The sequence below is a fragment of the Entelurus aequoreus genome, linkage group LG13 (genome assembly GCF_033978785.1).
Source record: "Entelurus aequoreus isolate RoL-2023_Sb linkage group LG13, RoL_Eaeq_v1.1, whole genome shotgun sequence".
NCBI classification, from domain to species: Eukaryota; Metazoa; Chordata; class Actinopteri; order Syngnathiformes; family Syngnathidae; genus Entelurus; species Entelurus aequoreus.
Window position 1 is genome coordinate 42,108,811 of NC_084743.1, and position 14,262 is coordinate 42,123,072.

The 14,262-nt window shown below is 39.0% G+C and overlaps 1 protein-coding gene across 3 annotated transcripts in view; it reads left to right on the plus strand.

The window, feature by feature from the left end:
- cuedc1b (CUE domain containing 1b) overlaps window positions 1–14,262 on the plus strand; it is a 40,949-nt gene that overhangs the window by 11,958 nt on the left and 14,729 nt on the right. For 2 of the 3 annotated variants that reach the window (XM_062067876.1, XM_062067874.1), the window contains exons 5-9: window positions 929–1,190; window positions 4,098–4,160; window positions 8,324–8,404; window positions 8,512–8,605; window positions 8,853–8,911. In XM_062067876.1, coding sequence (XP_061923860.1) covers window positions 929–1,190; window positions 4,098–4,160; window positions 8,324–8,404; window positions 8,512–8,605; window positions 8,853–8,911 — 559 coding nt within the window. The remainder of the gene's footprint in view (window positions 1–928; window positions 1,191–4,097; window positions 4,161–8,323; window positions 8,405–8,511; window positions 8,606–8,852; window positions 8,912–14,262) is intronic. The other variant, XM_062067875.1, reaches the window with a different exon arrangement.

Below are 14,262 nucleotides of genomic sequence, written 5' to 3' on the forward strand. Positions count from 1 at the left end.
TGTATCTCACAGCACACTAGTGTGCCGCGGCACAGTGGTTGAAAAACACTGGTGTAGTAAACTAAACAGCAATAGTGTGTAAAACTGCTATCTAAACAAAAACAACACTACAGCTCTTCAACTCGTACCCATGTTTAATTCATTGAATAATAAAAGAAGACAATCATTTTTTTTTTTTTTTTTTTGCAAATATATTTGATTGAATTTTACAGTTAAAATCACATTTAACAGTCATACTTTGCTCACACAAACCCTTCATACAAACACACATCCACTCATACACACTCACATGCACACTTGAGGAGAGAGGTGCACTTGAACTTTAACAACTCAAGGTTTACAGTATAAACATTATTAGAAAAAATACCCAGATCTTGTATATATATCCATCCATCCCGCTCTGGCTCAGGATCAGCAGGCTATCCAGACCATAGCAAGATGGATGAATATTCCTCGGCATCAAGGATCCTCAGGAAGTGATCACAAGATCACCTCCCGAGGACCTCTCCATCGTTCACACTTAAAAGAGAAAAGGACAGTCACAGGGCTTGATCAGATCCAAAGCAGTACAAAATAAAAAATCACACAAACAAAAAAGACAATCATTTTATGAAAAAGGATCGAATGAGTGGGAATTTTGTGTATGTTTGAGTAGACGTTAACAATTGCTGGGATCCCAAAACATTTGCGGTCAAAATGATTCATCCATCCATCCATCCATCCATCCATTTTCTAACGCTTGTCCCTTGTAAATTGTATTAGTTTACAAATTCTATAAACTCCCAGTAATTTGCTGTAAACCAACACACAAAAATAGCTTAAAACATCTGATATGACAAAAATCACTATTTCTGTTCTGTTTCAAACTAACTACTTATAATGATCGAACAATTTTGAGTGTTAACTGTAAATCCTGTTGTGTCCATAGCAGAGTACTAGGGGCCATCTCTCCCAGCCTGGTTCATCATCCTCATCTTCAGTCGCAATCAACAACTGGACGGGCCAGTCAAGTTCTCAGTCTGGAGCTGCAAGTACCACTGGTGGCCTCAGTCTCACAGCAGGAGCTACAGAGCAAGACAAGAAGCTAAAGCAGTATCTGGAAGATGAGCGCATTGCCCTATTCCTACAGAATGAGGAGTTCATGAGAGAGTTGCAGCGAAACAGGGACTTTCTTGTTGCCTTAGAGAGAGGTATGATTTTATTAGACCTCATGTGTCTGAACCAGTTGTATAATATGGGGGAGGTAAATAAGGGGGGTTCTTCTCAAACTGGTATTTGCACTACTGTATGTGTAATGCAACAAACAAATGTGATACATGCACCAACCTTAATGCCGACCTAGAAGACAAAAACTACATTCTAAATACATTCAGGCTCTAAAAAGCTAATTACTGGACATGTGAGTGTCAGTGAGCGCTACGGCCAACAGTTTTGTGGCACTCAACTTCTGGCTGGACATTCTAGGCCAGGGGTGTCAAACTCAAATACAGAGTGGGCCAAAATTTAAAACTGAACAAAGCCACGGGCCAAGGTTGAACAAATTAACCTTTTAATAGGGACCCAAACAAGTTTTGCATTGAATATTGAACAAGCAAGGCTTATATAACTTTATAGTGACATGCAAAATCGAGTTTCAAATAATAATAATAATAATAATAAAAAAATATCAATGGCATATCAAATACAATTTAAATAAAAATTGAATGCCTCTTTTCTATTTGCAGCCTTCTGAGGTAAATATCAACATTAACTTTTTCCACAGGCTAATAAATTTGAAAATAAAATAACAATGAATGAACCAACCATTCAGGACTTTAAACTGCTCAGTTTGCAACTCACTGATCTAATCTGATGTGCCCATGCCAGATACCTGGCATCTTTTTTTGGATGCTAGTTCATTAATGTCGGGGCTCAGGCTTTGAGCTGAGGCAACCTTCATTATCGAACGAAGGTGTTCATCAGTCATTATATCTCGTAGTCCACCCGGACCACAGTCTTGGGGGCGTGCCTTAAAGGCACTGCCTTTAACGTCCTCTACGAGCTGTCGTCACGTCCGCTTTTCATCCATTCTAACAACGTGCCAGCCCAGTCACAAGATATGTGCGGCTTCTGTACGCACACACACGTGAATGCAACGCATACTTGATGAACAGCGATACAGGTTACACTGAGGGTGTCCGTATAAACAACTTTAACACTGTTAGAAATATACGCCACACTGGGAACCCACACCAAACAAGAATGACAAACACATTTCGGGAGAACATCTGCACCGTAACACAACATAAACACAACAGAACAAATACCCAGAACCCTTTGTAGCACTACCTCTTCCGGGACGCTACAAGGTGTGTGTGTGTGGGGGGGGGGGGGGGTTTGGTGGTAGCGTCCCGGAAGAGTTAGTGCACGTTCACTTGTGTGTGCGTGCAGAAGCCGCACATATTATGTGACTGGGCCAGCACTCGTTGGACTGGATGAAAAGCGGACGTGACGATTTTCGGGAGGGGCACTGAAATTTGGGAGTCTCCCGGGAGGGTTGGCAAGTATGAGGGCCAGCTCTAGTGTTAATTTGATATCGCCTCAAGGGCTAAATTTGGCCCGTGGGCCAGAGTTTGACACCCATGTTCTAGGCTGTTCTGTATGTTGTTCATGGTTTTAGGAACACATTTTGTTAATTAGGTGATGTTTTTTTTATTTAAGTTTAGTTTGCAACTATGACATACATTTTAACCCGAAGTTACACTAAATTACCATATTACTGTGGAACCGGTTTAAAACAACCCAGTTCATGTCAAGTCCCTGTCCTTCATGTTTTACTTGTTTACTAAAAAAAAAAAACGGTGCCCGCTTAAGCTGACCAACATGCATGGTCAACTACATGTATTTGTATAACATTTGAAACCCCACAGGGGTCATTTTTTAAATATGTTGATGTCTTGTAGTATTGGTAACATTATTGGCACATTAAGTGCTTTGCGCCACTACAAACTGAGAACCAGTAAACAGAGCAATTCGGTGTTTCCACATGGTGCAGGTGACCCGCGGCCGCTGTCCTTAATTTGTGTTCCACAGCCAAAGCCCGTGTGTATGTCTAAGCAGAAACTGCTCAACCATATGTGTCAAACTCAAGACCCGGGGGCCAGATGTGGCCTGCAAAAGCTTGGGATTAATGTGCATCAATACAGCACATAATCTATTTTACTAAACATATTCGTTCTTTTAATTTTAACAAAATAATTGCATGAACTGCAAACATTTTGTGTATTTTAAAGTTAAATCTGATCATGCAAAAAAACCATCATATTAACTAACATATATTCAAAAAAAAATTTGTTGAAATAAAATGGATACTTAAATATCTGCTTGGTTTTCTATCAATCTGTACGTTGAAAAATATAATAATCAAATGCATAGGCAATTTTATAATAATACCATGAGGTGATTATACAATTTAATATTCATATATATTTACTGTTACAAGTCGCTTTAAAGGCAGCCACAACTGCGATGTGGCCCTGAATTAAAACGAGTTTGGCACCCCTGCGCTGAACTGCCAATCTTGGATGCCAAGAGACGACAGAAAAGCACCCTCAACACTGGATCACTTTTTGTCCCTGGATTGTCTCGGCAGAAAGTCACAAGTAAATGCGCACGCAATGTTTGTTTTCGGTTATGTCAACAACCGCTTATGTCGATGTTCTGAAACAGCCAAACTGAGAGCTGTTGATGTGAACGGGTTCCGCTGTACTATACGAATACAAGGTTTGGGTTAGTAGTATGTGGGTCAGAAAAACACATTGAGGCAAGAGGAGTGTTTAACCCTCAGTGTCAGGCTGTCAGCCCTGTGATGGACTGGTGATCAGTATAGTCCAGTCCACTGTCTCTCCGGCTTAAAAAAGTGTGTTTCTAGTAATACCAAACAGGGGCCGACCCAAATTTTTTTTAGTACGAATACCTGTTCACACCCCTTAACTGGAAGTGTTAACTACTGAAGGTGATCACCTTTCTTAAGGGTAACATCCACCTTGTACAATAGAAATGATGTTAACGGTTGGTTCATCACATCAGCGATTCTAACATCTGCTCTCTGCTGCTAGATCGCTTGAAGTACGAATCAAAACAATCCAAGCTTGGATCATCGAGCTTGGAAAATTGCACAGGTAAGAACGAAGGTCACACACATTTCTCTGCCAAACTGTGTTATTGGGTCTTTGGACTCTGAGATCAACAGGCTGTATTGTCATCTTGTGTGTGTGTGTGTGCGTGTGTGTGTGTGTGTGTGTGTAATATATATTTGTATATGTGTATATATATTTGTATATGTATATATATATTTATGTGTGTATATAATATATATAATATAAATGTGTGTATGTTCAAAACCAGTGAAGTTGGCACATGGTGTAATTCGTAAATTATAACAGAATACAATGATTTGCAAATCCTTTTCAATTTATATTCAATTGAATACACTGCAAAGACAAGATATGTAATTTTCGAAATGAGAAACTTAATTTCCCCCCCTCCAATGGGCTCACCACCCATAGCAGGGGCCATAGAGGTCGGGTGCAATGTGAGCTGGGCGGCAGCCGATGGCAGGGCACTTGGCGGTCCGATCCTCAGCTACATAAGCTAGCTCTTGGGACGTGGAACGTCACCTCGCTGGGTGGGAAGGAGCCTGAGCTAGTGCGCAAGGTGGAGAAGTTCCGGCTAGATATAGTCGGACTCACTCCGACGCACAGCAAGGGTTCTGGAATCAATTCTCTCGAGAGGGGCTAGACTCGCTTACACTCTGGCGTTGCCAGCAGTGAGAGGCGACGGGCTGGGGTAGCAATTCTTGTTGCCCCCCCGGCTCAAAGCCTGCACATTGGAGTTCAACCCAGTGGACGAGAGGGTAGCATCCCTCCGCCTTCGGGTGGGGGGACGGGTCCTGACTGTTGTTTGCGGTTACGCGCCAAACGGCACAGGGGCATTTTTACCACTTTTACACGGCCTTTCCTTTTAACCACACTCAGTAAACGTTTGGGAACTGAGGAGACCAATTTTTGAAGCTTTTCAGGTGGAATTCTTTCTAATTCTTGCTTGATGTACAGCTTAAGTTGTTCAACAGTCCGGGGTCTCTGTTGTGGTATTTTAGGCTTCATATTGTGCCACACATTTTCAATGGGAGACAGGTCTAGACTACAGGCAGGCCAGTTTAGTACCCGCACTCTTTTACTATGAAGCCACGCTGTTGTAACACGTATAGAATGTGGCTTGGCATTGTCTTGCTGAAATAAGCAGGGGCGTCCATGAGAAAGACGTTGCTTGGATGGCAACATATGTTAATCCAAAACCTGTATGTACCTTTCAGCATTAATGGTGCCTTCACAGATTTGTAAGTTACCCATGCCTTGGGCACTGATACACCCCCAAACCATCACAGATGCTGGCTTTTGCGCCTATAATAGTCCGGACGGTTCTTTTCCTCTTTAGTCCGGAGGACACAACGTTCACAGTTTCCAAAAAAAAATTGGAATGTAGACTTGTCAAACCACAGAATACTTTTCCACTTTGCACCAGTCCATCTTAGATGAGCTCGGGCCCAGCGAAGCCGGCGGGGTTTCTGGGGTTGTTGATAAATGGCTTTTGCTTTGCATAGTAGAGTTTTAACTTGCACTTACAGATGTAGCGACCAACTGTAGTTACTGACAGTGGTTTTCTGAAGTGTTCCTGAGCCCATGTGGTGATATCCTTTACATACTGATGTCGGTTTTTGATGCAGTACCGCCTGAGGGATTGAAGGTTAAGGCCTTGCTGTTTAGTGTAGTGATTTCTCCAGATTCTCTGAACCTTTTGATATTACAGACCGTAGATGGTGAAATCCCTAAATTTCTTGCAATAGCTAGTTGAGAAATGTTGTTCTTAAACTGTTCGATAATTTGCTCACGCATTTGTTCACAAAATGGTGACCCTCACCCTTTTGAAACATGTTGCAGGCATCAAATTCCAAATGAGCTTATATTGGCAAAAAATAACAAAGTTTCTCAGTTCGAACGTTAAGTATCTTGTCTTTGCAGTATATTCAATTGAATATAGGTTAAAAAGGATTTGCAAATCATTGTATTCTGTTTTTTTTCTTATGATTTACACAATGTGCCAACTTCACTGGTTTTGGGTTTTGTATATATATATATATATATATATATATACACATGATACACTAAACATAAGCTTCCTGTTGCGCTCGAGCAATTTACAATTTTACATATTACACATAGCCTGCCAGAATGTAGGATTAGTTTAAAATATAATAGAAAGCTTTATTGACATTGTATTAAATTATTACATTTATGGTTGCTGATTTTGGTCTGTGCTTTATGAGAAATACAATAGTTAGTATGAATACTAAAAACCATACTAAGGCTAAAAGTACACAGAAAAGACATGTAACAGGTAAAGCACGCATTATTTTAAGATTAAACACAAATTAAATTGTGGGAACTTGTTACAAAATTCTGACTTTTTTCTTGCAATAGTTTACGCTACTGGCGGTTTTGACTGCGCTAATATTTGGCCACAAGCCAACCAGCTGTATGCGCATCTACGTATCTATATGGGCACAGCAGGGAAGCTAGTTAACATTACCTGCCACTCTTTAAACTCTGTGCAGATCTGAATGCTTGTTATTTAAATGTTTACCTTAGTTTAAATGTATTGCCACTGAGGCGAGGCATGATTTAAAACAGCGCGGAGCTTCTGTGTTTTAAGCGTCAGCTTTACCATTAGTTTCGAAGCTCAAACACCCCCATAATGTGTCTTATCCACCCTCTTTATTAACTAGTACAAATGCAGTTGTTTGCCATCTTTCTCTCCACACTGTTTCTTTTTGTATGCGCTCTAGTGTGTGTGAGCGCTGACACACTCAACATGCGTCTCTCCTCAGTATGTCACCGCCGCACGGCAGCATTTGGATGCTAAAAAGTACCGGTATTTTCAAAAGGCAGTATAGTGCAGTTTTTAATTTTTCCGTACCGCTGTACCTTGTTTGAACCGGTATCCTGTACAACCCTAATACTGACTATTGTAAGCTTTTGACTATATATAAGTTGTATCTGCAGTAGGACATGGGCATTAAAAATGTGTTATAATTTGCATTAAAAAGCATTAAACTACACTTGTTGATACCTGCAGAAACCCTTGGGTTCAATATGTGCCACGATGCCTTAGCACATCCTGATTAGGTAGAAACAGTTGTTTTTTTATGTATGTGTCGTATTTATATATTGTATTTACAATATAGCTTTTACACTTAAACTAACTTTTTGTATCAAAATTGGATGATAGATAACATGTAAAAAGTAACCGCTGCTTCCCGTAACCCTAAATAAAGTTGCTAAAAATATTTATTACATAAATATTAGGAGTGCAACAATGCACAAACTTCATGATTCGATATTTTTTGGATACAAAGAAGATACATTTTCTTGCTTTTATACTTGTAGTTTAGAGGAATTACCAACATTTGTTTCAAAACAGCGTGTCCTGAATAGGAATGGGTACTGAAACTGTGTTTCTTAAGGGCACCGGTGCCAGCGTACACAGTAATAAGAAGACTGAAAAAAGAAGTAACTATCAGTGCCTCATTTCAACGCTAAATTAATGCTTTGATACATTCGTGCAGCGATCCAGACAGAGCCACACTGAGTCTGACGCTCTTTTTAAATTGTATTGCTGTACTTAACAAGACAGCAAAGCTAATAGCCTTTTTAACGTAATTTGTCTTCATGTGCCAAGTTGGTTGATTGTTTTATATTCCCAATAAAAATGTAGTTTTACACATTGGTAAATAACTAAATGGTTTGATAACTATAGGTCCATTCACACCCTTGTTTAAAAAAATAATTGAAAATGTATGTTGTATCATTATTCCATCCAGGGCTGTCCAAAGTGCGGTCCAGTGTTCATTTATAGCCTGCAGCTTGTTTCTTTAGACTGCATATTCTAAAAATTTTATAAATTCATTAATTTGATATATTACACTAATTTGCTCTGTCACATATAACACAAATCTGAAATGTGTAAGTTTTGTTCAATTAGTTTAGCATATCTCCCCACCTACGCATTGTTAAATTTTTCTGTATGCTGCCTTGTTACAAAACAGCTTGGACACCACAATAAAAAAACAGTTCAAAGAAATAATGTATGACCCAGAATTGATATATTTATTCCCATGATGTGTATGTAAACTTCTGACAAAAACATCTGTTGCTGTGTATTCTAGCCTGCATATCTATAGTATATACAGTAGGATTACAGTGTGTTAGTGTTGTCTTTTCTGCAGGAGAACCATTATCTGCACCTTCATTGGAGGCTGTGTCAGACGATGCACTGTTTAGAGACAAACTCAAACATATGGGCAAATGTACGTATACAGCTTTTAAATAGATATTTACATATGTAGTGGCCTTAATGGTCATTTGATGCCTTTTAAGATGATTTAACCAAATTTTTTGTCTGGGTTTTTTTCAGCCACAAGAAAGAAGCTGTTTGAAATTGCCAAAACCTTCTCTGAGAAGACCAAAAGAAGAAAGTCAAAAAGGAGAATGCTTCTAAAGCACCATTCGTATCCTTGTTGTAACTTACATAAACCTCTCATATTGGCGCACTGTACTTGTACTGTATACTATCTATATGGCTGATATACCAGAATGAAATGTTTGTTTTCTAAACTTTGAGATCTATTTATCCACGTACCTGTCCTGTCAGTAGGCCTAGGTCTCAAGTTTTGTAATACACATCAACGAAGCTTCTTATAAAAGAACAGTATTTGTCTTGCAGTATTAACTTTTCTTAATCAAGGTGCCTACCAGATTGGGGACCGCTAATTCCACAGCCAATCTCCTTGACGATGTTGAAGGAAACTCGTGTGGTAAGATATTAAAGTCACATAATACAAAGTTTTTAAGTTATTCTTACTGCAATTTTTTTATAATCGGAATAAACTCTTAATTTATCAATTCGGAAAGCTGTAGCAATAGTGATGTATTGAACTAGTAAATTGCAACATATAGTCAGTTCCACAAATATTGGGAAATAGACAACATTTTTTAAAAATATTTTTGGTTTTATATACCACCAAGTGGATTTTAAATTAAACAAATGAGATATGCTTTCACTGCTTACTGTCAGCTTTAATTTGAGTGTATTTACACCCAAATCAGATGAACAGTAATGAGACAATTGGCTGCTCAGCTATTCCATGGCTAGGTGTGTTTTTACCTCTGTATCACATGTACAAGGAGCAGATGATAGGTCTAGGTTTAATTTGAAGTGTGCTATTTACAATTGGAATATGTTGCTGTCAACTCTCAATATGAAATCCGAAGAGCTTTCGCTGTCAAGCAAGCAGTCATTGGCAAAACAAATCAAAACAAACCCATCAGAGAGATAGCAAAAACATTGTGTGACCAAATAACTGTTTGGAACTTTTTTTAAAAGAACAATGACACCAGTGAACTCAGTAACACAAAAAACACTGGAAGAACACGGAAAACAACTGCAGTTGACGAGCAAATAATTATTCCCTGGTGAAGAAAAATTCTGCACAACAGTTGGTCAGATCAAGTATGTCTATCAGAGTCAACAGTCAAGCGAACACACCAGAGTGAACACAGAGGGTTCACCACACCATTTAATGCATTTGTGAGCCTAAAAAACAGGAAGGCCATATTAGAGCTTGCTAAACATCTAAAAAACACTTAACAGTTCTGAAACAATAGCCGATGGTCAGATAAGACAAAAATGTACTTGTTTGCATGTGAAGCATGGTGGTGGTAGTGTCATGGCGTGGGCATTTATGGCTGCCACTGGAATTGGTTCCCATGTACTATATGTATTTATGAAGTGACTGCTGACAAAAGCAGCAGACTGAATTCTGAAATGTTTCGGGCAATATTATCTTCTCATATTCAGCCAAATGTTTCAGAACTCATAAGATGGTGCTTCAAAGTCTAGATGGAAAATGACCTGGCGCATGTGAAGAAAATACCACAGAGTTTTTTAAGGCAAAGCAGTGGAATGCTAACCAGACCGACATCTAATTGAGCATCATTTCACTTGCTGAATACCAAATTGAAGAGGAAATGTCCCAAGAACAAGCAAGAACAGAAGACCGTTGCAGCAGAAGTCTGACAGAGCATCAGCAGAGATGAAACAGAGTGTCTAGTTACATCTTTGCATTCCAGACTATAGGCTGTAAATGGACTGCAAACGATTTGCAGAAGACCATTGCAGCAGAAGCCTGACAGAGCATCAGCAGAGATAAAACCTGGTGTCTAGTTACTTCTTTGCATTCCAGACTACAGGCCGTAATGGACCGCAAACGATTTGCAACATAGTGTTTAAAAGGGAAAATGTAATTTATGATTGGTAATTTGTCCAATTACTTTTGGTCCCTGAAAAACTGGGTGGCACATATCTGTTGTGATACCTACACCAGAGGTGTCAAACGTACGTCCACGGGCCATATCAGGCCCACCAACAGGTTTAATTGGGCTCGCAAGATCAGTTTGCTAAATATTAAATAAACTGCATTTTCCGCCCGAATGCAGCTGAGATAGGCTCCAGCACCCCCCGCGACCTCAAAAGGGACAGGCAGTAGAAAATGGATGGATGGATGCATTTTTTCATGAAAAACTGCTGTCGTAAATGTGTCCACTGGATGTCGCAATAGCAATTAAAGTGTAACCCAGTCACACATGACAGTGTTTAAAGATGACGTGTCAGCTAACTTTAAGCGCCCTCTGGATCGGCTGCCGCTCCTCCAATCAGCACAGGTGCAAATAGTGATGGGTCCGGCAACACCGATGATCGGCGCATGCGTCGAGCTCATAGAGCAAAACCCTGTGTCGGTGCGCGTACCGCTTTTAGAAAGTCACGTGACCGATCATGAGCTGTTTCGGTCACCTGACTGATACGCGAACTTTGTCGCACTGACGGCTCCTCTGTGCCCTGTGAGCGGGTCTTTTCTACAGCCGGAGAAATAATAACTAAGAAGAGAAATCGTCTAAAATTTAATATGTTGGAAAAAATGTTTTTTTCTACTAAAAATGTGTAAAAAAAAATTAAAAAAAATCCCGGTCCACAGCATCCTCATTCACAACAGGTTCTCTTAGATTTCCATTAGGGGTGTGGGAAAAAATTGATTCGAATTCGAATTGCGATTCTCACGTTCTGCAATTCAGAATCAATTCTCATTTTTAAAAAATCGATTTTTTTATTTAAAAAAAAAAACTTTTTTTTTTTTTTTTTTTTTTAAATTAATCAATCCAACAAAACAATACACAGCAATAACATAACAATGCGATCCAATTCCAAAACCAAACCCGACCCTGCAACACTCAGAACTGCAATAAACAGAGCAATTGAGAGGAGACACAAACACGACACAGAACAAACCAAAAGTGTCACGACTTGGTCCTTGGCGTGGATTGTTTTTCCGAGGTGCAAAGCAACTTGACTGGACACGACGTGCAGGTGAGGACATGTTTAATATATTAACTCAAAAAGGCTCAAAAAGGGGATAAACAAAAAGCGCTCACAGCGGAGGAAAAAAACTTGACTATGAAAACAAAAGGCGCGCACAATGGCGGAAGTACAAAACTAGACTATGAAAACAAAACACTAGCACAAAGGCAAAAAAACTATGAACAATAACAAAAACTTACTTGGCATGAGAACAGGACATGAAAAAGAACAGCATGGATCATGAGCGTGAACAGAGTGGCAGGAGTGAATGTGATGTCGCCAGGATGAACAACAGAAACAGAAAAGCTTATATAGTGACATGATCAGTGAAAACAGGTGTGTGACTCTAACCGTGAACAGGTGCGTGACATGACAATGTGAACCAGGTGAAACTAATGGTTGCTATGGTGACAAATAAAAGTGCACAAAAAGTCCAAAACCAAATCCGAACATGACTAAAACAAAACATAATCACAGACATGACAAAAAGTAGTGAAACAAAAATGAATATTATCAACAACAGTATCAATATTAGTTACAATTTCAACATAGCAGTGATTAAAAATCCCTCATTGACATTATCATTAGATATTTATTAAAAAAAATAAAATAAAAAAAAAGAACAATAGTGTCACAGTGGCTTACACTTGCATCGCATCTCATAAGCTTGACAACACACTGTGTCCAATATTTTCATAAAGATAAAATAAGTCATATTTTTGGTTCATTTAATAGTTAAAACAAATTTACATTATTGCAATCAGTTGATAAAACATTGTCCTTTACAATTATAAAAGCTTTTTACAAAAATCTACTACTGTGCTTGCATGTCAGCAGAATGGGGTAGATCCTGCTGAAATCCTATGTATTAAATGAATAGAGAATCGTTTTGAATCGGGGAAAAATCGTTTTTGAATCGAGAATCGTGTTGAATTGAAAAAAAATCGATCGAATTGTGACCCCAAGAATCGATATTGAATCGAATCGTGGGACACCCAAAGATTCACTGCACTAATTTCCATGTTATGATACATGTTCACATTATTTATTGACAGTATCTAAAAAAGATAAAAATATGTTTTTATTTAAGTGAAGATATGAAATAATCCTAAAACGTCACTTCCTGTCACAAAGAAAAAGGCTCCGCTTCTGCTACCGGAGTTTTTGTTAAATCTGAAGATTTTGACCACTGATTTGCGATCACAGCCACGGGAGAGTCACCTGGCATCTTCAATCTGATTTTGGCCAGTTGAGAGGCACTGATACGCTGAAATAAGGCAAGTTGGAAGAGCTGTTAGCCTCAAGCCAACGGCGCCTTGCCGCAGTTCAAAGCAGTTGCCTAGCAACCAAAAGCTATGGCGAGTTTACAGCTATTTTAAAGTGATTCCGACGTCGCAGAGTGATATAAGTTGACAGGCTGACACCTCAAATTGATCTCTGAATGGCGCAAGGTACGAAATTGTTGAAAAAACAAGTTAAAAGTGCCGCAAGTCGCTAAAGAAGTAACTGCCGTTAAGACACAAGAGGCACTGACGTCAGCGACTGCCGCGATGCGAAAAGCTAAAGGAAAGACTGAAATCCTGAAACGTTCGGGGTCAGCTGAAACAGAACACAACTGGGAACAAGATTTGAGGCTGGACACAGGACATGATGGGAATCAAGAGGCAATACTACAAAAACTTAACGAAATGAAAGAAGAATTACAAAAACTTAACGAAATGAAAGAAGAATTTAAAGAATGAAAAGAAGAAATGAAAGAATGGAGAGAAGAAATGAAATAAGAAATTAATGAAATAAAGAAGAAATTAAAGAAATGAAAAAAGAGCTGAGAAAAGCAACAACAGAACACAAACAAGATGTGAAAAGTCTGCAGCAAAATATAGAAAGTCTGCAAACTCAGAACAACAAAAGAAATAATGAAGCTACTGAAATAAAAAAACAAATGAAGACCCTTCAAGAAGACAACAACATGCTGACGAATATCATAGATGAAATGGATCAGGACAAACGAATGAATGATATCATCGTGACAGGGCACCAAATTAAACCAAGATCCTATGCGAAAGCAGTGAATAATGAAGGTGAACCAGATGAAATGGATATGGTCTCAGCAGAACAGCAAGTGGTCAACTTTCTGCAATCAAAAGAAATTGAAATTGACATTAATACCATCGAAACATGCATCCCACTGAACGGAAGAAACAACGCCACTCCAGTTGTGCCTGTGAAACTCGTAAACAGAAAATCTAAAATGGCATTGCTGAGACAGGGAAAGAAGCTGAAGGGAACAAATGTGTACATGAATGAGCATCTCACAAAACGTAATGCTGGAATCGCCAAGAAAGCACGCGACTTGAGAAGGCAGGGAAAAATCCAGGGAACTTGGAGCGCCAACTGTAAAATCTACATCAAGCTGAATGGAAGTCCAGAAGCAAGAGTAATTGTTGTCCATGACATCAATGATCTGGACAATTTTTTAAGTTTCCACAGTTTCCACAACAACGATGATAATGGACTCTGACAGAAAACAAGCACCTAAATTCAGCATCGACACTACTATGTTCCAAGAGACGACTAAACAAGAGGACCTAGATTCAGGATTGCATCCACCTACACTTATAGAGATTATTGAAACAACATCAAAGATTGTTGAACAAGAAAATATGGAACTAAAACATTTCTGCAACAAAGATCACAAAAATCAGGATTTGGAAAATTATATAGATCCAGATACAAATGTTTTCTCCCACATCA